A 26,014-nucleotide genomic window follows, 5' to 3' on the forward strand; every position below is an offset into this window, starting at 1 on the left:
GATAACAGATAACAAAATACAATGTCGTATTAAACTCTTGTAAGATAAAGAATTTTGTTATACAGTAAAATATATGTAAGCTCTGAGTGCGTTATCAAACTGTGACATCTGCGTCATCATCGTGCGGCGTTGTAGAAGAGGAAAGGCGACAGACTGCGTTAACTACTGCTCTCGCTCTTGCATGTAAGTACATTCACACACATCTTATCTTTTTTAATCCGTGTGACATTTGTAAATGTTGTTAAAACACTTACAGGTGAATGTTAGGCTTGAATAACCCAGGAGATCGTTGATAAACATTCAGTAGACTTGCACATGCTACCCTGCTATGTCACGGTGCACGGGGTCGCTCTCAAACGCCTTCCTGCTTCCCGTACAATTACACTATAGTAGGTTTGGGTTCATGTTGTATGCACCCTACATTGTGCACTTGGTGTGGGGCAGGAAGCTATTTGTACTTCAGTCTAAATTGCATCATAGGACTCGTTGTAGTCAGTTATTAAAATAAATGAATCAACAGTTCCGAATCAGAATCAGGTTTATCGGCCAAGTGTGTTGTTGTTGTTGACACACACAAGGAATTTGGTTCCAGCTGTTTGTGACTCTCAAAAGTACAAACATAAATAATAACACTATACTATACAGATAATACAGACTATACAAGACAATACAATACAGTACAATACAATAGATACTATACAAGACTGTACAGGACAATACAAGACTGTACAGACTTTACAAGACAATACAAGACAATACAAGACTATACAAGACTATACAAGACAATACAAGACTATACAAGACAATACAAGACTATACAAGACTATACAAGACAATACAAGACTATACAAGACAATACAAGACTATACAAGACTATACAAGACTATACAAGACAATACAATAGATACTATACAAGACTGTACAGGACAATACAAGACAATACAAGACTATACAAGACAATACAAGACTATACAAGACTATACAAGACTATACAAGACAATACAAGACAATACAAGACTATACAAGACTATACAAGACTACAAGACTATACAAGACAATACAAGACTATACAAGACTACAAGACTATACAAGACTACAAGACTATACAAGACTATACAAGACAATACAAGACTATACAAGACAATACAAGACTATACAAGACTATACAAGACAATACAAGACAATACAAGACTATACAAGACTATACAAGACTACAAGACTATACAAGACAATACAAGACTATACAAGACTACAAGACTATACAAGACTATACAAGACTATACAAGACTATACAAGACTATACCTAGTTAATTTTCTTGTTTTATTATTTGTCCTTTCACACACCCAGGATTTCAGTCCTTTCACTTTTGGTTTGAAAGCATACGAGAATGGAAACTATTTGTGATTATAAAAAAGATATTAACCCTTTTCTTGGTACAATTGATTCAATTATATTCATTTTATTTATTACTTTTAAACCAGTGCATCATGGTTAAATATTATTTCTGATTTATACCTAAAGCATTTGAGGACGTGCTGTTGTAGACATTGTGAGACATTGCTGTATGATGCAACCTGAGGCAAAGTTGCATTTTTTTCTGTAACAACACATGCGGAAGTTTTTTTTTTTTTTTTTTGCGTTACTTTTACCCATTTATAACTTTGTTTAATGTTATAGATCATCCAAAAGACATTAATACTTGTTTTCAGTTTTCTTTGTTGTTCTCTCACTTACTATAATAAAAATAACTAGCTGTAGTGCATGTATAGACCTTTTTAGTAGTTTCTGATTTCTATAGCTGTGTAGCTGAACAAACTTCTAGCTAATTTTTTTATAGTGCTAAAGATAACTTTCAGTCGTTTCTAATTATAATGCCTTTCGTATACTGTAGAACTATAGGTTCCTAGACCTTTCCTATAGAACTATAGTGAATGTATAGACCTAGTTTCACTTTCCTTGTCATTGTGTGTCTCATTCCTGATTCTGATTTCTATAGCTGTGTAGTTGAAAAAACTTCTAATTCATTTTTTTATAGTGCTAAAAATAACTTTCAATAGTTTCTAACTATAGAAATGATATCTTTTAGTGATTTTTAGTTAGACTTTATTCTAACTATAGAACATACTTTCAATGCTTTCCAACGATATAAATGAAAACTTTCTATAGATAACGATATTTCGATATATTCTAACTAGAAATGATCATTTTCTATAAATAAATTTCAATACTTTCTAACTTTATCTTTACTTTTGTCTATAATTTTACAGATCATATTTAATAATTTTATAGCTCTGCATTTAGGCAGGGGAGGCACGGTGGCTTAGTGGTTAGCACGTTCGCCTCACACCTCCAGGGTTGGGGGTTCGATTCCCGCCTCCGCCTTGTGTGTGTGTGGAGTTTGCATGTTCTCCCCCGTGCCTCGGGGGTTTCCTCCAGGTACTCCGGTTTCCTCCCCTGGTCCAAAGACATGCATGGTAGGTTGATTGGTATCTCTGGAAAAATTGTCCGTAGTGTGTGATTGCGTGAGTGAATGAGAGTGTGTGTGTGTGCCCTGCGATGGGTTGGCACTCCGTCCAGGGTGTATCCTGCCTTGATGCCCGATGACGCCTGAGATAGGCACAGGCTCCCCGTGACCCGAAGTAGTTCGGATAAGCGTTAGAAAATGAGTGAGTGAGAGAGAGTGCATTTAGGCAGCGTTCTAACTAAAAAAAAAAAAAAAAAATACAAAAAAAATAAATTTCTGTAGTTTTGTAAATAAATTTAAAATATTGTTTTATTTTCTAACTATAGAAGCAACAACTTTTGTATAGATAACCTTTAAATAGTTCCTATAATTAGACAATTTTTATAATTATTAGACAATTTTTATAATTAGAATTTTACGTCAATCTACATCGACATTCGTCACAATTATGCGCCGGCGAGTACGCACACAAACGTGACTACGCCTACAAAATGGATCAAATAATCAAAAGTTGCCCTCGACATCCGAAAATTTTCAAAACACTGCGTCTCTGTGCTGCCGTTACACAAACATTTAGAAAGAAAAGCGAAAATGCTTACATCCTCCATAACCTCGCCAACTTTAGCGCAACGGCGTGCTGCGTGCGACGTCATTGTTATTGTTCGTTTGCGCATGCGGGTCAGTTCGAAACAGCAAACAGTTCACATTGGTATCTGATATAAGCCACATTTTAAAAGGTAATGTGAACAGCCAAAAAAAAAAATCAGATCTGAGCAAAATATCCGAATTGAGCATTAAGACTTGCAGTGTGAACGCGGCCTTAGAGAAAGATATTAGTACTTGTTTAGACTTTCCCTCATCGCTCCCTCACCTGCATTTATTCTCTCTTTTAATAAGATAAACTTCAGCTTGTTGTTGCGTCTGTTCTATTAAAGTAAATGACGTTTTTTTAACGCATTTGTTCGGAGCGTTTGCTGTACGAGTTGCGTCTCTGCGGGTTGTTGCTATAGAAACAAAAGTATATCGGATGTTAAGTATTTAATTTAATATGATATCGACTTGGAAACAGTTTCTAGTTCTTGTTAGATAAAGAAGAAAAAAGGTCCACCAAGCCGCCATCGCTGGGTCCCTGAGCAAGGCCCCAAGCTGCCATCGCCGGGCCCCTGAGCAAGGCCCCAAGCTGCCATCGCCGGGCCCCTGAGCAAGGCCCCAAGCTGCCATCGCCGGGCCCCTGAGCAAGGCCCCAAGCCTCAATTGCTCAGTTGTATAAAATGAAATAAAATTGTAGCTTCTGCCAAATGTCATAAATGTAATAGTCATACACTAGATGATTAGTGTATAGTGTATAGTGTGTAATTTGGGACACAGCTACTGACCTCATGTGGATAATTATGTTTACACAATTAGTTATTTCAGCTTTTCTTTTCAAATAGTTAATAAGATATTTGAATATCTATGCAGACACTACCTTTACCCCCATTAAACACCTGTGTGTGTATGTGTGTGTGTGTCAAAGAGTGAGAGAGAGAGATCTAACCAAATACGACAGCTCCTTGCAAGTGAAAGTGATGATTGTGGAGTTGCATAAAAGCGTGCTAAATCAGGAACTTCCTTTAGCACTTCCCTGGAAATCACGCCAATCTCCAGTGCCAGCTGTGCGCCATGCTGTTTTCATTGTGGCTCAGCGGGCGGGTGTTTCATCCTGTCGACTTGCCGCGGCGGATTAAACGCTCACAGCAGCCCTGCAGATTGGCAGCATCGCGCAGGGTCTTGATGGGTGTTCACACGATCCCCCATGTTCGAGAGCTGAAACCTCACACAGGCCACAAAGATGCGCTCTTTCTTACGGCCCGGTGCTTCTCCTCAAAGCGCTGCGGCGCAGGGGAAAAACAGGGGAAATATTTGGTCTACATTCCGTTTATTGGAATTCTGCGGACGCTGGTGTGGTGACGGAGTCGTATCTGCAGCGGATCAGGGATTATTAGAAACATGTCTCATATATATATATATAAAAAAAAAAAAAGTGTTATATTTGCAGCTTTGTACCTAAAGTGACTGTAATGCATGTCTCACACACACACACACACACACACACACACATTATGATGGCCTTGTTTGTGTTTCTGCTTCTGTTTGCTGTCAGCTACACAAATCCACCCGCATATTAATCTTTAGAATTAACATGTGATCATCAACATCCAGGAAATTCTGATTGACATGACGATCTATTTTCATTTTTGTTTCTGTTTAATTCAAGTTTTTCCCTGGGATTGGAACAAAGCACTGCTGAGTAAGACAGACTCGACCGGGCTAGAGGTCGGAGGTTTTGTGATCCGGCAGTGCACGGCTCGGTTCCAAGAGTTATGCGAATTAAAACATCGTGACTCTCGTAAAACTCTTCCACCGTGGGCCTCGCTTAAATCGATTCAAGGGCTTACAGGGAAAAAAAAAAAAAAACAGGAGACTTTGATCCATACACATTATCAACTCCAGCCCTTTTTTGTGTTTTTAATTTCCATCCAGCGCCAGCTGTTGTTTTGCAGCACCACCCTGTACTACGTGTTAAGACATTTTCTTCTCTCTTCCTGGGCCTTGTAAAAGACGACAACAACAAAAATTCCCCTGATTTCCTTCCTGTTTTTTTTTTTTTTTTTTTTTTTTCCTCCCCTCCATTCTTTAAGAGATGACATCTTGCCAAAGTTATGTCCTTGTTTTCTTTTTTTTTTTTTCTTTTTTTTGGTTGAGCGTGATTCAAAAGCTCGAGAGCCTTTGAAGCTCAAAAAGCATCTTAACCTCACACATATTAGCTTTGGTACCGTGGCGTCCAGACAGCAGCACTGATTTAATATTTCGGCCCGCGGCTTTTAGCCGAGAGCTGGAAGATGGGCAGCGTGTTTCATTTCTGTGGCATATGGTTTGCTTCGCCGATGCAGAATTGGTTTGGAACGGGCCTGTCCTGGAACTTGTTAAGGCCGTCGGGTTTTTCACACGCGGCGGCCAATTAGATTCCTCTTCTCTTTAAGCCTTGAAGTGGAAACGGAGGACTTGGATTGGCTGCTATAAACATTCATATTTAGCCGGTAACAATAGAGATTCCAGGTGTGTGTGTGTGTGTGTGTGTGTGTGTGTGGCGTGTTTGTGAGACAGAGAGACGGAAAGATGCTGATTCTGTGTTTGGACAGCTGCACAGAGAGCGTGGGCCGTTACTTTTGGAAGTCTCAGACACACACACACGCACACACACACGCACACACACACACTTATCCCTGGCTCAACCAGCACTGAAGTGACCTCCAGAGTATTTCATTTTACATCCATCTCGACACATTTCTGTTGAGTTTGATGTTTGACCTCCTTTTCTTCTTCTTTTTTTTTTGTTTTTTCTTCTTTTCTTCCTTTCCTATTGTATCTCCAGGTTCTTAGCACGCTCTTTATTCAGGATGTCAGGCCACACCCCCTCACTGATGAGACTGGAGCAGAGGGCCGCCGAGGCGGATCAGATTATCGAGTACCTCAAACAGCAGGTCCAGCTGCTAAAAGAAAAAGCCAGTGAGTGTCGGGGAAACCCGTCTCACACACACACACACACACACACACAGACGTGACTTTCACACGCACCACTCGCACACATGCCATTTGTCTGTGTAGTCATGACTGTCTCCTTTTTTTTTAAAAAAGAATAAAAAAATGTGTCTTTTATTCGGATGAAGTGGTGCAGGCCACCGTGAGAGAGGAGAAGAAGCTGAAGGTGGAGAACGGCAAGCTGAAGAAGGAGATCGAAGAACTGAAGCGCCAGCTCCTGGAGAAGGAAAGAAGGAGAGGAGGTAAATGCACCTGAAAGTGCATTAAAAGTCCAAATCAAGCACTTCAGAGTAAATCAGTTTGACACTCTGGAGGAAAAAAACATTCATTTCTAAATCGAACCCAACAACAGACGTGCATTTTATTAACCTTGTTATGAAGATAGAGACACACAAGCATCGAGGAACTGACTTTCTTTTGTGTTAGGATTCATTAAATTCAAGCTGGAGGAGAAGAAAGAAAGACGTTTTATAGGCTGCTGTCTGTTTGCAGCTGAACAGATGGTTTGGGAGCTGTGGAAAAAAAACAAAACACGACTCGCTCTGGTTGCAAAAAGACCCGATTAGCCTAGCATTGTGATGCTACTCGGTTATAATCTGAATAAAATTTCGTTTATCAGGTTTAAAACCGTCAGATTGATGGATTACTGATTAAATGAAAGAAAAGTAAGAGCCATTATCTAATCCTCTAGAAGATTTTTTAGTAAGATCGTGACCTAGATAGCTAGCGTTAGCTGGCTGTGATATATCTATTTAATTTAGTTAGCAAGCCAGCTTCACTTTTAGGAAAGGTTCGCTGGCTGAGGTGAGACGACACGGACTAATAAGACGCAGTAAATAGACAGACGTGTTCGCGAACAAACGTCCAATATTGACTCCAAACGGCACAAAGTAATCTCTGTAACCTCCCGCTATGATTTGCAACCAGGAGGCGTGGCTGACTTTAATTATAAGCCACGCCCACTCCGTGTCACAGTAGTTCGGCCTCCCGAGTCTCTAAGGGACTTTTTACACCTGGTCACTTCATGTGTTTTCTCTGATCTGATAGCTATCTGATTTGTTAAAACTGTTCCATTTACATTAGGCCACATAAATGCGTCTCGGTGAATCGGATATCGATCCGATCTTTCTACTCCCGCCCAAAATGCACATATATTCTACCTCATTTCCGGGGTAATTGAAATGGAACACACTTTGGTGTATACGCGATGCACGACTCGTGAGTCACTTGCGAGTGACGTACTTCTGTTTGGGAGGAGTATAGTGCTGACGTATGTGGCTTGAACAACCACATTCATTTACACCTGTCCAGTTTCATCTGAAACGCGTCCCAGACCACCTCCTGAAGTGGTTTGAACCATCGGATTTATATCCGTCTCAAAAACGTTTCGGAGGGCATTTAGACCTGGTCTTTTTACCATCGGATAGCTATCGGATCACAGAAAACACATGAAGTGACCAGGTGTAAAAAGCCCCTAAATCAACCAGCAGGTCCTTAAAATCGAAAGATGCCACCAGCATCAGTGCCAAAACTGACTCAGGTAACATAACGAATGAATCAGGGATCATTCGCTTCCATGATCCTTCACTGTGAACCAAGAAGAAAATTCTGTCCAGAGTTCCTCTGCTGCTCTGCTAATGAAGCTCCGCAGCAGGTCTGCGTGACTCAACAGCAAATCTCCTATCACCCTCAGCCTCTGCCTCGCATTAACATGCGAATAAAAGCAGCCGTTTCATCGTTAACACTTAAGTAATGCTTTCCAGAGCAGACGAATGGGAACAAACGAGCAATTTGGCCTTCTTTTTAAAAGGCTTCATTTCATCTTTGTTATTTTTGGACGGTTTATAAATAATGTAGGACTACGGGTTTTTTTTTTTTTGCTGTTTGGTATTTATCCGATTGTGTTAGTTAATTGGAGCATAAGAGCCTAATCAGGGATCAAGGAGAAGTGTCTTTTGTTTTGTAAAAAAGATCAGGCATCACAGAGTTCTCTATTCTTCATTCGTATGAAGGCAGGCCGATCCGAGTCACCGCGGCGTCGCTAAAGTCTCACGCCGTCTGCTCTCTGAAGGGCCCCTAGTTAGCTTGAGTAAACAAAGAATTATCATAATGAACAAAAAAATAAGCTGCTCCACACACCAGTGGTGTTTAGCTATCTCAGGAAGTCTACGCTCTGCGCAATCAGGCCGTACGCGGGTTTGACGGATCAGTCACCGCCCGAAGGCTTCGAGTTTGTTATTTCTCCCGTTTCTTGATGCTCGCTCGCTCGCACCCTGAGGCTCTTTCTAATTAAAACCGAATCGACGAGTCGTCTTCGAATCGTTTAGCTGCTCGAGTTATGCAGCTGAATCATAAGCATGGAGCTTGATGAGCAGGCTTTGGGTTTGGTCAGTGCAGTGGAATTTAAAAAGATAATAATGTACCAGGTTTTACGGCTGGTGGAACGAGCAGGATGGAACGATATTTTTTGTTATCTGTGAGATGTAACCCAGGTCTGCTAACAAATAAGTTAACAAATCGTGTAATTTTAGTAATATTTATAGTTTCTTACGTTAGATAAGTGATGATGATTGAGAGATAAATTGAAATAAATTGTAAGTCACTCGGGGGGCACGGTGCCTCACACCTCCAGGGTCGGGGTTCGATTCCCGCCTCCACCTTGTGTGTGTGGAGTTTGCATGTTCTCCCCGTGCCTCGGGGGTTTCCTCCGTGTACTCCGGTTTCCTCCCCCGGTCCAAAGACATGCATGGTAGGTTGATTGGCATCTCTGGAATAATTGTCCGTAGTGTGTGATTGCGTGAGTGAATGAGAGAGTGTGTGTGTGTGCCCTGTGATGGGTTGGCACTCCGTCCAGGGTGTATCCTGCCTTGATGCCTGTACCGATGAATTATGAAATAAAAACACACTAAGTGGCAAAGTTTTGTCCACAAATACAGGTTGTTTTTTTTTCTTTTTCTACACTGAAGGGATTTGCTATAAAACTGCTTCGTTCTTCTTTTAATGACCGCTGTTTGGCGTCGTGCTGTTTAAAATCAATTGACTCAGGTAAGGTGTTATGTGCTGATGAGAGTATAGAGCTTCTAAATAATTATATTTACACCAAAAAGTCCTGAGCTGTTTCTCCGAACATGAGCTGAGGGGAATTGGTGCTGTTTACAGCTTTGAGACATCTACAGTAAGAAGTAATGAGCTTTTTCCAGCACTGTGGTTTAGTCTGGCCTCTTTGCTCTTGGGTAATTCTGTTCAATTCCTCAAAGATAACGAAGCGTCCGTGCTACAGATGAGGAGTTGAGAAAGCTGGACAAACCAGATTATTTTTATTTAATTATAGTTACTTGATGTAGAGGTGAAACAAAGGCTAATGTGTTGACATTGCAACTGCCTACGTCAGCCAGAAGCCTTTAATGCCCCTTTTCCACCAAAAAGAACCGAGTGCTGGTTCAGAGCTAGCGCTGGTGCTGGTACAAAGTTGGTTCCACTGGCGAACCTTCTAAGAACCGGTTTGCCTTTCCATCGGCTAGAGAGCCGTCACAGGGCCGAGTCTGACGTCACTGTATACGTGTCACGTCTCCCAGCAACGTTAGCGCAGCAGCGGCAAACACAAACCACATCAACAATGGCGGATGTTGCTTTACTGTTAATGCTCATGGCTTTGTGAACCTACATTAACACCCAAACGCGGCGAATCCAACGTGTACGTGCAGCTCCATGTAATCTGTATAAACGGAGGTTGTAATCGAGAAAGTACATAACGTTATTTTATCATTAACACAGAAAAAAGTTAGCCTTAGCATGTAGCTACCTACTATCATGTGTGCCGATAATGTATCATATTGCGGTAAAGTAAAAGTGTATTAAACATTAGTATACTTAAGGTATATTATCAAATGTCCTAACAGTAGCCCCGCCCACAGCCCCGCCCACAGCCCCTGACACAAGCGGTTCTTAAGTCTAGACCAGCAACGTTTTGGTGCTACTTAAGAACCACTTTTCCTGGTTCAGACCCGGTGCTTTGGCTGTCGAAAAAGAAAGAACTGGTTCTAAATTAGGCTCCGAACCAGGACTCAAACTGCCTCGGTGGAAAAGGGGCATAAGACACCTCTGAGCTTGGGGTAGTCTTCTCAACTACCAGATTCTTCATCACTTATGGAGTGACACCGAATCAGCACGGCTGAACAAAGTGCGAACAGTGTAAAGTTCCCCTTCTTTACTTTTAAATGAGTTTATAGCAATAAACTCATTTACTTTAGCTGCAGTAATATATAGACACAGTAACTGGTTTAATTCAGAATCATTTATTAATCCCAGGGGGGGAATTGGGTTTGTTACTGCAGCTCGGAGTCATCAAAATACAAAAATAGACTTAAATACACTAAGATTTAATAGCAGGTTGTTGCTAAACAACCTGCTATTGTCTGAATGTGTATTATGGTAGAACAGTCGTAGCCTCACATCTATTTTTGTGTGCTTTGACAGAGCTAACAATAGAGACACTTTTTCGTAGTGGCTTAGATACTGCACCTACGTATAAATTATGATGTTGATACGATGTATATTAAGGCTGTGTGATTCGTTTGTGTGGAGAAAAATGAAGGAAGGATGGATTGATTGATTTCTCAAGCCTTCACGCCCTGTCCAAGCTCCTGGTAAAGCAATGAAGTAACAAATATTATGAAAATATAAGAGAGAGGAAATGTATCTTTATCTGAAGGGATGAATTTGACCGGGTGCGACATGAGCAGGATGGAACGATATTTTTTGTTATCTGTGAGATGTAACCCAGGTCGGCTAACAAATAAGTTAACAAATCGTGTAATTTTAGTAATATTTATAGTTTCTTATGTTAGATAAGTGATGATGATTGAGAGATAAATTGAAATAAATTGTAAGTCACTCGGGGGGCACGGTGCCTCACACCTCCAGGGTTGGGGGTTCGATTCCCGCCTCCACCTTGTGTGTGTGGAGTTTGCATGTTCTCCCCGTGCCTCGGGGGTTTCCTCCGTGTACTCCGGTTTCCTCCCCCGGTCCAAAGACATGCATGGTAGGTTGATTGGCATCTCTGGAAGATTGTCCGTAGTGTGTGATTGTGTGAGTGAATGAGTGTGTGTGTGTGTGTGCCCTGCGATGGGTTGGCACTCCGTCCAGGGTGTATCCTGCCTTGATGCCTGTACCGATGAATTATGAAATAAAAACACACTAAGTGGCAAAGTTTTGTCCACAAATACAGGTTGTTGTGTTTTTTTCTTTTTCTACACTGAAGGGATTTGCTATAAAACTGCTTCGTTCTTCTTTTAATGACCGCTGTTTGGCGTCGTGCTGTTTAAAATCAATTGACTCAGGTAAGGTGTTATGTGCTGATGAGAGTATAGAGCTTCTAAATAATTATATTTACACCAAAAAGTCCTGAGTTCTGCTAAGTATTTTAAATTCTTTTTTTTATTTTTTTTTTTTTTGGGCGATGACGAAATCGCGTGTCCGAATGCCGACGCTTAATGTCCTTGGTTTGCCGTCAGAATCAGAGTTTGTTTTCACACTGCACGTAACTAAACAAACCAAAACGGGGGAAAAAAAAAGAAGAAATCCCTGACGGAGGAGTGTGTGGTACTGAAAAAGCACTCGTAAAATCTTTCATTCATTTGTCAGAAAAAAGGGCGGCAGAAAAATGTAAACAAACCTTTGCCAAGTGTGTGTAGAAATCACAGAAATCACCCGAGCGTGAAGAACACAGAGCCAGCACAAAAGAAGCAATTATGTAATTATATAAATAAAAACTTTAGAACATTCTGTGCATCACATTCACTGTTTATTTGCTCTATTTTTGGTCGTCGGTCCAAATCTACAGAAGACACGACATTTCTGTAGCGCTACAGCTCGGTGCTTTGGATCGTTTTCTTTACAACCAAAAACTCAAAGCCTGTTCAGTTGATTCAGTCTGGTTGATTCAGAGTCGACTCATTTTCACACCGAGATGCCAGACGTGACGAAGCGAACGTGATCCATTATATTTGGATTTTTTTTTCTTCTTCAATTTGTACTATGCTGTAAATCAAAGTGGGGTGGGGTGGGGGGGGTGGGGTGTTCAGAAACCATCTTCATGCCATTTCTGTGTAGTATAGAAAGAAGAGAGAGTGAGAGAGATGCATAAAGTGTGTCCCTATTCATTGTGGCTGTTTTGTTGTATTCTGCATTCTGGAATTTATGTGCTGATGAAAAGCAATATGCTGCAGTCATGATGTGAAAGAAAAACACTGCGTCGATTGTTTGTGCTCTGAAGCCCTGAGCTAGATTGGTGTTTTCCTTCTTTTCCTTCTTTTTCTCTGTTTACCCCGAAGTTCATTGGTAATCATTATGTTATGGAAAGAGCAGTCAGAAAAATGACACATTGTGTGCAGAGACTTTGAGAAGCTAAAATCTGTGTGTGTGTGTGTCTGTGTGTGTGTGTCTGTGTGTGTGTGTCTGTGTGTGTGTGTCTGTGTGTGTGTGTGTGTGTGTGTCTGTGTGTGTGTGTGTGTCTGTGTGTGTGTGTGTCTTTGTGTGTGTGTGTCTTTGTGTGTGTGTGTCTTTGTGTGTGTGTGTCTTTGTGTGTGTGTGTCTTTGTGTGTGTGTGTGTCTTTGTGTGTGTGTGTCTTTGTGTGTGTGTCTTTGTGTGTGTGTCTTTGTGTGTGTGTGTCTTTGTGTGTGTGTGTCTTTGTGTGTGTGTGTCTTTGTGTGTGTGTGTCTTTGTGTGTGTGTGTCTTTGTGTGTGTGTGTCTTTGTGTGTGTGTGTCTTTGTGTGTGTGTCTTTGTGTGTGTGTGTCTTTGTGTGTGTGTGTCTTTGTGTGTGTGTCTTTGTGTGTGTGTGTCTTTGTGTGTGTGTGTCTTTGTGTGTGTGTCTTTGTGTGTGTGTGTCTTTGTGTGTGTGTGTCTTTGTGTGTGTGTGTCTTTGTGTGTGTGTGTCTTTGTGTGTGTGTGTCTTTGTGTGTGTGTGTCTTTGTGTGTGTGTGTCTTTTTTGTGTGTGTGTCTTTTTTGTGCGTGTGTCTTTTTGTGCGTGTGTCTTTTTGTGCGTGTGTCTTTTTGTGCGTGTGTCTTTTTGTGCGTGTGTCTTTTTGTGCGTGTGTCTTTGTGTGCGTGTGTCTTTGTGTGTGTGTGTGTGTGTCTTTGTGTGTGTGTGTCTTTGTGTGTGTGTGTCTTTGTGTGTGTGTGTCTTTGTGTGTGTGTGTGTGTCTGTGTGTCTTTGTGTGTGTGTGTGTGTGTCTTTGTGTGTGTGTGTCTTTGTGTGTGTGTGTCTTTGTGTGTGTGTGTCTTTGTGTGTGTGTGTGTGTCTGTGTGTCTTTGTGTGTGTGTGTGTGTGTGTGTGTGTGTGTGTGTGTGTGTGTGTGTGTGTTCAGTGACAGTGCCCATGCCTTCAGAAGACTCCAGCGCTCAGTGTGTTTCTAAGCCATCAGCACCAGAGACGTCTCCTACAGCAGCTCCTGCAGATCCGGCCTCCGCTGTTAAAAGCCCTCCAGCCAACAACACAGAGGCCAAGACCAAAGCTAAAGCAGAAAAGAAAGGTGAGTCTGAGGACACAGGACAATATTTTATATATAGTGGATTCGTTTCATCCTGGTGACAGAATCGACTATTCTTTTCCAAACATTTAACACATCCTCAGTCATACACTACATACCTAAAAGTATGTGCACCCCTGACCCTCACAACCGCATGCAGGGTTTCCTAAACTGTTGGATAAAAGTTCTAGTATTCCAATGTTCCTGTGTCCAAAGAGTCAGCGAGAGCGAGTGCTCGAATATTTGTAGGACTTTTGTCGTGTTATCATTGTAACCAACTGATGGTGTTTTTTTTTTTTTTTTTGGATTTGATACAAACATATTTCATGCCACGGTAAGGTCAATTTTTTTTTTTAAGGTCAAATTTCCTGTACTGTAGCTTCCTTCTTGTTTTGAAGTATAGTTAAAGGCCATTTGAGGTGAAGAAGAAGAACCAGACTTGTTGGCTGTGAAGGCATCCTGAAGGCATTCCTGACAAACCCTCCCTCACACACCCCTTTATTTTCCTATTTGTACTTGGCTTTTGTTCACTGGTCATCATTCAGACATGTTGAAGCACTTTGAGCAACAGATCGGCAGTAAAACGTCGATCCTGTGGAGCGTACGCGACGGACGTGTCACGGTAATTTCGTTTCTTAACCGTTTACTGTACGTTATTACTGAAATCACCATCCAGTCACAAAATTACACCCTCATGTACTCTCCTTAAACCTCCCGTCAAATTGCTGGAAATGACCATTTTCCTGTTCTGGATGTTTGAAACGTTTATTGTGTAGTTTTTACTTACACCTTTCTACCCTGTGATGGAGCTTGTAAACAAATCTGTGGACAAAATCAGAGTTTTACACAACATTAGGGTTGGGTATCAAAAGAAATTTTCCGTTTCCGGTTCCTGTTCCGGTTCTGCCTTACGATTCCCGGTTCTGATTCCGATTCCATAATAAAATAAATGTGAAAAATAATTAAACAATTCCATTTGTGTTTATTAATCACTCTTTAAATATTTTAAACAGAGCATTTCAATTCATATCGATTTAAATTGAAATAAATCCAACATCAAATTTAACATTCAGAATTACAACTTAGCAAAACAGTTAGCAATTTTTCTGAAGAAACATTAACATGTCTGCTTTCTCTGGGAGAAGACGAGACCTTTCCTGGCTTATTGTATCTCCAGCTGTGGAGAAAACCCTCTCAGATGGTGTAGATTTGCTTCATTGTTGTAGCTTTGGAAATGAATCCACACTTTAGACTTTTTTTTAGACATGTTTAACACAAAGCGTACCTCAACACAGCAGCGCGAGTGACCGATTTCTGTGGTAAACTGCGTTAATTTGGTTGTGTGACTGTAAACAGTGTAAACAATTGATATACATGAGGTAAGACGTGGCTATTTAAAGTGACCGCTCCCAGCGCTTTGCCCGTCATCGCATCGGAACCGCGTTTGGAACCGAGACTTAAAAATTCCGCGCGGTTCCGGTTCCTGTTAAAAAACAGAACCGGTTCTGAATAAGAACCGGTTCTCGGTTTCCCAACCCTACGCAACATGGGGTTGATTTTCTCCTAAGTCTGCTCGAATGGGTTTTGGATAAACAAGCCGGCGGGATTCTGTGTTCTGTGTCTGTGCTATTTTATCATGGAAACGATCATCAGCATCGTTCCTACGTCTTCTGTCGAAGCAACCCGTCTCTTTTCTTTCTGGAGAGTCGTTCAGAGGGAAGAAAACAGCATGTCGTGTATGAGAATCTGGCAGTCCGATGGTCCAGATGTTGGACACTGAACTGCTGGTGGATTTGAAGTGTTAGCGAATATATGAAACCCGTATATCACATGGCAGACATGACCGCTGTGCTGATTTATCTTCCCTACTGTATTTCACAAAGAAGTCAGGAATGGGAGAAAAATTTTTATTTATTTATTTTTTTTAATATATTACTGTTTGCTTACAGAGCACCTGCAAAACAGCTGCGCTGCCTTTCAGTGACCTTTCTATTGTCTGGAAAACCAAAATGCGCTGCAGAAATTTAATTGTCAGCACTGGGGAACGAGACGCATCGATATTGTGCTGTCTGATTCTTGATTGGTCAGATGATGTTGACTCATTTTCATGTTTTATTGGTCGGGTGAGAAAAGGGGTGACGTAAATGATAACAGCAGGGTTCCCACGCGTCCTGGAAATCCTGGAAATCCTGGAAAATTAATGACTAATGTTCCAGTCCTGGAAAACACATGGAAAATGAGAGAAAACATAAACTGTCCTGGAAAAAATCTTTTTGTCCTGGGAAATTATTATTATAAATGTTCTTGATCATTTAAAGAACAGTTTACAACTCTGGTCGAAACAATTAACGTTAGTAACAGAAAGCGCTCTGTTCAGGGACGCCGAGTTTTGACGGGTTTGTTGTTATGCTGTTTAATCTCGCTGTGACGGATGACGCTGTCTTGTGTCGGCGGTTTCAGCTGCTAGGAACGGTTTAAGTGCTCGAATGTTTTCAGCAAATGGTGACGGGTAACCAGGTTATATTAACCTTGTTAATCTGAATATCACGTGCAAGGGGAATGCACAGCAAACTAAAGCATGCATGACGGCATTGGCCTGAGAAAGGAAAGGGTATTAATATGTGCAGTCTTTTTATTTTATAAAGGTTGAAATTTCATTCACATGACAAATTGTCTTTAAAAGTATAATTAAGTAATAGCCATAAAGTGTACGTTGTTTTTAAGACTTCTGGAGAGAAGAACATATTACTGTGATCCTTGTCTTTTTTTGCTAAATTTGAAATGTTCTGGAAAATGATCTCTGAAAAAGAGTGGGAACCCTGAACAGGAACCAGGTTGTTTCACAGACTTTCCAAGATGGCAGGAACTTATTTCCAGGGATTTCAGAACAGCGTGATAGATATTGCGTCATCGGGTAGGCGTGGCCTATTTGATCATCTAACCATAACCGTAGTTTTTGGTTGTTTATTTGTTTTCGAAAATAAATCTAACCGTATGACTGTTTTGTCCTTCGTAGTATGTCCTTTACGTCGTGGTAACGAAACCCCTGGAATTTAGTGAATGCCTTTCCACGATGTACAGCATGACTATAAATGGCTAAAAGTGTGATGCGGCGTTCTTTTAAGAAATGTATAACGTCGTTGGCAATCTTTCATCGAAAGAAAAGGAATAATGTTCAGGATATAGATAAATAATCAACTGTAGGGTGTAAAAAAAAAACAAAACAACACATTAGGGCTCATGATAAAGTTAAAGCTCTGGGTTGTGGATCAGAGGATCAAGGTTCAAGCCCCAGCATGGCCAAGCTGCCACTGTTGGGCCCTTGAGCAAGGCCCTTAACCCTGACTGCTCCTGTGGTGCTGTATCATGGCTGACCCTGTGCTCTGACCCCAACCTCCAAAGTTTAGATATGTGAAGAAAGAATTTCACTGTGCTGTAACGTACACGTGACAAAATAAAGGCTTCTATTCCATTGAATTCTATTCTATTCTATTCTATTCTAAAAATAGCGCCTGAGACGCTCACATCACACCAGCATAAAGCTGTTTGCTTTCTTTTATCTGCACAACACAAAGCCTTTTATTCTTTATGTAATACAACCGGTACCGATTTAACGACTTTTGGCTTCTGAGAAGCAGTTTAAAGATGTACTGATTTTAGAAACGTGTGTGTGTGGAATGAAAAACAATAGTGTGTGGGCACATGGGTGTGTAGGAACATGTATGTTCGTGTATGTGCGTGATTGGTATTAAAAGCAATACAAAGCGCGGGCGTGTTTGCACACACTCTAGGGGTGATGTATAAAGGGGGAGACGACGGGCCGCATAGTTTCCGTGCGCACGTCGAGGAATGTTTCTCAGGGGAGCGATACGGCTAAAAATAAAGCTCCACACCATCTTAAAACACTTCAGAAAATACAATCGCTCTTCTTTAAAAAGCCAGACGGTTCCATGGGTATGTGGTTGTGCCAGCTTCACCAGTGCCGCCACATGCTTCCTTTTCTCCCTCATCCTGCACGTGCGCGATAAAAACGTTGCGTATTTACAAGTTAGATAATCGTCCCTGATGTAATCGCTTTGTTCACTGCATGTCAGTGCTGAGAAGATGTTTCTGTGAGAAAGGCATCATATAATAATGGACATAATAATACTTATTATACTGCTCTGCTTATAATTATACTAATGGTGCAAATCGTTATAATTAGCATTATATTTATGTTGGAGGAAGTGCAACAAGACATGCTAACTGCCCCACGTTAGCTTTCATGCTTTCAGTCAGAGGTAATTAAATTGTTTCGTGTGCGACTCGTTTAACAGAGAAACAGGAGAAGAAGGCGCCTGCCCCGCAGGAGGACCTGAAGGTGGACGTGTCTCGGTTGGACCTGCGTGTCGGCCGCATCGTCACGGCGAGGAAGCATCCGGATGCTGATGCGCTGTACGTGGAGGAGGTGGATGTGGGTGAAGCGGCTCTGCGCACTGTGGTCAGTGGCCTCGTCAAACACGTCCCGCTAGAGCAGGTAACTCACCTCAACACGGACCAAACACCAGACCAACACTGCTGGGTATTTTTAGTATTGGCAAATTCTCAGAGGCTGTTTTCTGTGTCTGTTTCTTCCTTTGACGACAGTCTCTCTCTTTCCCTCTCTGTCTGTCCCTTGTCTCTTTCTGTCTCTCTCCTTGACTGACTCTCTCTTTTTATGTGCCTCTCTCTCTCTCTCTCTCACTCTCTCACTCTCCCTTCTCCCTTTCTCTCTCACTCTCTGTCTCTCCCTTCTCCCCTCTCTCTCTCTCTCTCTCACTCTCTCTCTCTATCTCTCTCTATCTCTCTCTCTCACTCTCTCTTTCTCTCTCTCCCTGTCCCTCCTTCTCCCTCCCTCTCTCTCTCCCTCTCTCTCACTCTCTGTCTCTCCCTTCTCCCTTTCTCTCTCTCTCTCTCTCCCTCTCCCTCCTTCTCTCTCTCTCTCTCTCTCTCTCTCTCTCTCTCTCTCTCTCTCTCTCTCTCTCTCTCTCTCTCTCTCTCTCTCTCTCTCTCTCTCTCTGTGTCCCTCTCTCTCTCTCACTCTCTCTCTCTGTGTCCCTCTCCCTCCTTCTCCCTCCCTCTCTCTCTCACTCTCTGTCTCTCCCTTCTCCCTTTCTCTCTCTCTCTCTCTCCCTCTCCCTCCTTCTCCCTCCCTCTCTCTCTCTCTCTCTCTCTCTCTCTCTCACTCTCCCTCTCCCTCCTTTCCTCCCTCTCTCTCTCTCTCTCTCTCTCCCTCTCTCTCTCTCTCTCTCTCTCTCTCTCTCTCTCTCTCTCCCTCCCTCTCCCTCCCTCTCCCTCCTTCTCCCTTTCTCTCCCTCTCCCTCCTTCTCCCTCTCTCTCTCTCTCTCTCTCTCTCTCTCTCTCTCTCTCTCTCTCCCTCTCCCTCCTTCTCCCTCCCTCTCTCTCTCACTCTCTCTCTCCCTCTCTCTCACTCTCTCTCACTCTCTGTGAGAAGGAAGGGAGAAGGGAGAGAGAGAGGGAGAAGGAGGGAGAGGGAGAGAAATGAAATACACTGAGCTTCAGTATTATGAAGGCTTAGAATGATTTACTTCACTTCCCACAAGGGGAGGAAAAGACACAACAGTCTGATTTAGACTTTGTTCAGAACACACTAAAAGTTCACCCTTAACACCAATCACAAATCGAGCTTCCTCACATTCAGACACTCAGATGTTGGAGAAGCCGCACAGCCTCACTTCTTCTCTCACTCCACATCTCGAGCTTTAATCAAGCCTTACCGAAGCAGCGAGCCGCGATTGTTTTCTTTGCACATATCTATTTTAAGTCATGAAATCATGTAAGTTCTGTAATATATATATATATATATATAGTAAAATGAAAGCTGTGTTTTGGCACTAGACTCATAATCCCTTAACGTCTATACAGACTGACTGAAAGGTCTTTTGAGTTTTATTAAGCTTAATAAATCACAACAAATCATCTGTGGTAACACGGCCTTCAAGCTCCGGCCTGCTCCTGCCACGGCGCACGTCACATTCAGTCAAGCGGCCTGTGTTTCATATTCGGGAGCCTCTGGTTTACGATTTGTTTAGGGGACCCCTGGCGCTCGGTCGCTAAGCTTAATTACACCCGTGAAAGTCTGTCTCCTTCATCCCTCTGAGCTCTCCTTTGTGTATACACCACTCCTACAACAGCGCGTCCGTCCGAGAACAGCCTTCCAGTCTGTCGCAGGCTTTGCTCAGACCGTCTCTCGCATGCTGCTTAGACAGCGATAATTGAACAAAAGCTAAATTTGTCTGAAGTCTCTTTATTCTAGAACTTTCTGGGGCTTATTGTGCAAAAACATTCAATATGTTCAATTCAATTCGGTTTCAGTGTTTGTTTTTGTATTCGTTTAATAAATTCCTCACAGCGTTAGTGTTGTTTTAAAACGTGTATTTTAAATATTTTTGAAAAAATGAGTTATTACATGTTTTTACATGAGATTTGTTTTTAGAATTTGCTTGTTTAGGGGGGCACGTTGGCTTAGGGGTTAGCACGTTCGCCTCACACCCCTAGGGTTGGGGGTTCGGAGTTTGCATGTTCTCCCCGTGCCTCGGGGGTTTCCTCCGGGTACTCCGGTTTCCTCCCCCGGTCCAAAGACATGCATGGTAGGTTGATTGGCATCTCTGGAAAATTGTCCGTAGTGTGTGATTGCGTGAGTGAATGAGAGTGTGTGTGTGTGTGCCCTGTGATGGGTTGGCACTCCGTCCAGGGTGTATCCTGCCTTGATGCCCGATGACGCCTGAGATAGGCACAGGCTCCCCGTGACCCGAGGTAGTTCGGATAAAGCGGTAGAAAATGAATGAATGAATGAATGAATTTGCTGGTTTAATTAAACTCAAGCCAATTTTATGTGTACGTTGCTTGGCGATTGTCTCAAAGCAGCTCTAGAGAAAATAAGATTAATATTAATATTAGATTTTTTTTTTAAATCCCTTTGTGTTTATTTTAATCTGTGCAGACTTAACTTGAAACTTGCTAACTTTTTTTTTTTTTGTGGACAGGTTTTTTTAGTTCTCGTATGTCGAGCCTGTTTACACAGACATTGACATTGAACTCTCACGGGCTAAGAAGTGATCACATGACCTGAGCTATGAGTAATACACTCATCCTCAATGTAAACCTTATTATCTCCTTCCATTTCTATAATCTGTTTTTAACAGTGACCTTGTTCTGTTCTTTTGAACCTATATACCTTACACGATAAGGTGCTGTTTAGTTACATGATTTACTTACCCACCTGAACGGAATTCTTCTTAATTAGAGTTATTAATTAATTAAGTTAATAATGTTAATTAGTAATTAGCCATCAATTATACAACAGGGTTCACTGATCTGCTCGGTTTGAGCGTTCCGAGAGTGCTTTTAATTCCTATAACCGCACTGAGGCATATCGCTGTGTGCGTCACTTGGCTTTCCGCGTAAAAATTCCAAATTATATAAAACGATGTTGCTAAAACGTCCGTAGCAAACAAGTTCGATTTGAGTAATATGCCTTCTGAATTTATTTGAGAAACTTAAGATGAAGACGAGGTTTCGTGGCCAGTTTTACCAACAGCACCTTTAACAGGAATGTCCCAATGTGCTGTAAAGTGAGTGCGGCTTCTTTGTGGTCTGTTTCCATTAGCTATAGGGCAGAAATAAACCGATCATTTGCCCAGATTTTGTCCAAAATGTCACTTACTCGGTATTAATTTCTGGTTTATAGCTTTGTGGAACGTCCATGAAAATAGTTGGTTCCTGTCGTCTATTTTGTATCGTAGCAGCTATAAAATTCCCTCGCTAGCATTCATCTTGATCATTTATATTCCTCACTTGAAGGCTTTATTTGTGCTGGAAAACCTGTGCTGGAAAAAAAAAAAAAAAAAAAAAAAATCATCAAAAGATTCCTTCCCTAAATGTTAAGGATCTTCCAGAAAATCATGGGGTCCTTAGAAACCTAGGAACAATTTCACACTAGTTTAATAAATACATAATTATTAATAATACCGTTATTTATTTTTATATAGCATATATTATTAAGCATTATTTATTAATATTATTGACGTTTATTAATATATCATTCGAAATAAAGGTTAACGGTTTTGAAAGGAGGCTTTAGTGATATTTCTGACACGAGGAACAAGACACAAGGACCGAAAACCTTTCGATTAATACGATGTGTTTATTTGTGGGTTTTTTTTTAAAGAACGATGAAACAGAAGGCTGCAACAGAACGACTTTTTTATAGTCGTATATACAGGAATGAGCTTGTTATCAGGGTTCCCACGTGTCCTGGAAAACCTGGAAATCCTGGAAAATTAATGACCAATGTTCCAGTCCTGGAAAACACATGGAAAATGAGAGAAAACATAAACTGTCCTGGAAAAAATCTTCTTGTCCTGGAAAATTATTATTTTTAAATATTCTTGATCATTTAAAGAACAGTTTACAACTCTGGTCGAAACAATTAACGTTAGTAACAGAAAGCGCTCTGTTCAGGGACGCCGAGTTTTGACGGGTTTGTTGTTATGCTGTTTAATCTCGCTGTGACGGATGACGCTGTCTTGTGTCGGCGGTTTCAGCTGCTAGGAACGGTTTAAGTGCTCGAATGTTTTCAGCAAATGGTGACGGGTAACCAGGTTATATTAACCTTGTTAATCTGAACATCATGTGCAAGGGGAATGCACAGCAAACTAAAGCATGCATGACGGCATTGGCCTGAGAAAGGAAAGGGTATTAATATGTGCGCTCTTTTTATTTTATAAAGGTTGAAATTTCATTCACATGACAAATTGTCTTTAAAAGTATAATTAAGTACTAGCCATAAAGTGTACGTTGTTTTTAAGACTTCTGGAGAGAAGAACATATTACTGTGATCCTTGTCTTTTTTTGCTAAATTTGAAATGTCCTGGAAAATGATCTCTGAAAAAGAGTGGGAACCCTGGTTATGAACAAGTCATGAAGAAGCTGTAATTATTAATAGGCTTTTGTAATTTTCCTTGCTTTCGAAGAGCTGAAAACTTGCTTGTTTTAGAAAGTGTTTCCTAGAAAATGTGATGTGAGCACGACGGTTATTTACGTATATTTATTTGGTATATACGATTTTCTAGCGAATTTCCGTTTATAAGACTATTTGTATAAATTTACCTGCAAACAATTTTTAATAGATAGATTTTTAGTTGCAGAATCACACCGAGGGTTTTTCCTGCTTCTTGTGTCTCCGCTACACAATAGTTTGACATGTTAGCGGTGAAGGCATCTCCATTAATATCCCTTCTGCGTTCGATAAGATATGAACCCACGATCTTATGTTCACTTGCAAGATCAGATGTTCCACAATACAAGTTTTAAAACACAGCAGTGTCAGAATGCTTGGATTCTAAGTAACATTTGATCCAGTACCGAGACAGTGTTGTTAAGAGTTAAGGGTTGTTTGACTTGTCTCTCTGGAAGAACCTTAAAGCACGTTTCTTAAAGCACAGACACCCGGTTATCTGTTGGCTCTTAAAAACAAATAAAAAGCCTAAATCATCTTTTCTTACGATTTTTTTAGCTACGTTCGGGGTCATATTAGTAATTCAGTGTAGAAATGCTGGAGATTGGTTGCACTGGTGAAATCAAAGCTTCAGAATGCAGTGCACTTACAGCAGATCCTCAACTCAGTAGCGATATGATCTACAAGATGATGACGTGTATGGCATGTAAGCGGAGCGTACAGCTTAGGTCGCTCTGTTTTAGTAGAGATTAACCAGTACTACTAATGAAAATGCTCCTGAAAAAAGTCTAAACCAGAAGGTCGACTTAAACCTCCAATGAATGCATCATTTGTACAACTGTAGATTACATATTCATCAAATGTGGATATGCAGGTTGTTCTTGGTAGATTTTTTTTTTTTTTTCCCCATTCAAAACACTCGACTTGCCCGTTCTGGAAGTCAGCAACCCTGAACAAACGAACCACTGAGGAATGCTGTTTTCTAACAGAGTGGGTTGAGATCTTTACATAACAGTCTCTTGGCTGCAATAACGTCGTTCATGTTTTTCCAACAGATGCAGAACCGCATGGCCGTGTTCCTGTGTAACCTCAAGGCTGCTAAGATGAGAGGAATTGTGTCTCAGGCCATGGTCATGTGTGCCAGCACTCCGGACAAGGTGGAGATCCTGGACCCACCCAGCGGTGCACAACCTGGGGAACGAGTCACTTGCCAGGGATTTCCAGGTGCAAAATGATTACACTTCCACTCTGCTCTCTTTTCTCTCGCTCTCTTCAGGCCGGTCGGGTGATGTCATGAAATTCAGCCTTGTATAAACATTCGCTCACTTTATATCAGTTGGCACCAGGACATTTAAGTCTGAGAAATGTCTCTGAATCTCCACTTCACAGTCTATTAAGTCTGGATTTCATCACCTACTCAAACCTCATCAGTGCACACTAACGATCGATTGTACCGCTATCCTCTTACTTAGCAAATACAGCGCAGAGAAGCGAATAAATCGCCCACGCGAGCAAATCAGGAATCTTAACATGCCAAGCATACGAGTTTGAAAAGTCCAAGAACAACACAGATGGTATTTACGTTTGAGTGGAAGTCTGCTTCATTTCTCCGAGGCTAGTGCACATGATTTATTGGTGAGATAAACGGTCTGCGGATGCTAACTAGGACGTGACTTAATCAGAGTAATAGGATGTTGTTGTGTTGTTATCCAGGCACGTCGGGAGCAAATGGAAGCATTTCCTGTCTTTAACAAATTAAGGAAGGTTTATTGTAAAGGTCTTAGCTCTTAGTCGATCTTCTGGAGCACTTATCAAACTAAAAACAAGTTCAGTAAGTTCAATATACTTAACTATTAGCGCTGAGAATCTCTGTCCAACACGCTCTCATCAGCTATGCAGAACTTTCATCTTCCTGCTTTTTTCCTCCTTATTCTTCCTCCAGTTTTTTTTTTTTTACAATATGTTTCCAGCCAGCCTGAAAGCAAGTCAGGGATTTATTATCTTGATTGAAGGCATGTTGGGATCATCTCTAAGCAAGGCTGCTCTTTCTACTGTCTCCACATATTACACCGTCCTAACTCGAGTCAACGAATTGCCGTGGAAAGTTTTGAATTTACACCGTTTTTGTTATTGTTTTGTTCTCTTTGTATCTTCTTGGCGCCTTCGTTTTATGAGGTGTTATGTCGGAGGCTTAAGAAGGGACAAGAGCCGGGGCGTAGCCGTACACACCAGAGATCATGCCTGTTACAAGAATGCGCTGAACTTTTGAAGAGTTGTGTGCCAGCTTTGTGGTTTTTATTGCAGTTTTCATGCAAGATCATTCCAAAAAGGATCTTCTCTAGGTCATTTCATAGCATTTAGTTTGATCTGCTCCAAAGTTTAAAAAATAAATAAATAAATAAAATCAACCCGTTCCTTAGTTTCTCTTTTCACGTTGGCTACAGGCTGAACTAGTTGTGTAGCATTGTTGTTAGAACTGGTATTTTACTACATGTGTCTACATTGCTTTATAGTGCCTTCGTGACATGTAAGGAATTAGAAAGTGCTTTTCTAAACAGCATAATTACCACTCAGTTTTACCTTTCTTTAGAGGAGTGTCTGCACTGAACCTGGTAACAAGTGAAGAAACTCGTGTTTAAAAAGTAGCCTGTGTTTGCCAGCCAATCCATATAACATCCATGTTGCCAGGCAATCCATATAACATCCATGTTGCCAAAGAATCCATATAACATCCATGTTGCCAGCCAATCCATATAACATCCATGTTGCCAGGCAATCCATATAACATCCATGTTGCCAGCCAATCCATATAACATCCATGTTGCCAAAGAATCCATATAACATCCATGTTGCCAGAGAATCCATATAACATCCATGTTGCCAAAGAATCCATATAACATCCATGTTGCCAAAGAATCCATATAACATCCATGTTGCCAAAGAATCCATATAACATCCATGTTGCCAGAGAATCCATATAACATCCATGTTGCCAGCCAATCCATATAACATCCATGTTGCCAGAGAATCCATATAACAAGCTAAAAAATTCTGTCTTTTGCATGACTAATCATTTGAAAGCGGTCAGGATTTTAAATCAACCCCACCGGCCACAGTGTCCCTAGTATTTCACCAACAGCTTACATGCTTATGTCTCTGCTGTCTGATCCAGGTGAGCCTGATAAAGAGCTGAACCCCAAGAAGAAAGTGTGGGAGCAGGTGCAACCCGATTTGCGCACCGATAACCGAGGTGTGGCCAACTACAAAGGAGCCGCCTTCGAGGTCGCCGGGAAAGGAGTTTGTAAAGCTCAAACCTTGAGCAACACTGGCATCAGATAAAGCTCCAGAACCTCGAGAAGCTCAGGACTTCGTGAAGTTAATAAGGACTGAGTCTAACATCTGTAAGGATTTCTAAAATGACAATAAAATATTTGGATCA

General features: G+C 41.3%; 1 protein-coding gene across 1 annotated transcript; it reads left to right on the top strand.

Annotated features, from left to right (window-relative positions):
- The first annotated feature begins 115 nt into the window (after positions 1-115).
- Positions 116-26,014, top strand: aimp1a (aminoacyl tRNA synthetase complex interacting multifunctional protein 1a). The gene is made up of 7 exons (XM_060873069.1): positions 116-183; positions 5,881-6,014; positions 6,176-6,289; positions 13,416-13,580; positions 17,894-18,093; positions 23,631-23,799; positions 25,748-26,014. Coding segments are annotated over exons 1-7 (951 nt in total). The 5' UTR covers positions 116-181; the 3' UTR covers positions 25,915-26,014.

The sequence above is a fragment of the Tachysurus vachellii genome, chromosome 6, assembly GCF_030014155.1.
Source record: "Tachysurus vachellii isolate PV-2020 chromosome 6, HZAU_Pvac_v1, whole genome shotgun sequence".
Classification (NCBI taxonomy): Eukaryota; Metazoa; Chordata; class Actinopteri; order Siluriformes; family Bagridae; genus Tachysurus; species Tachysurus vachellii.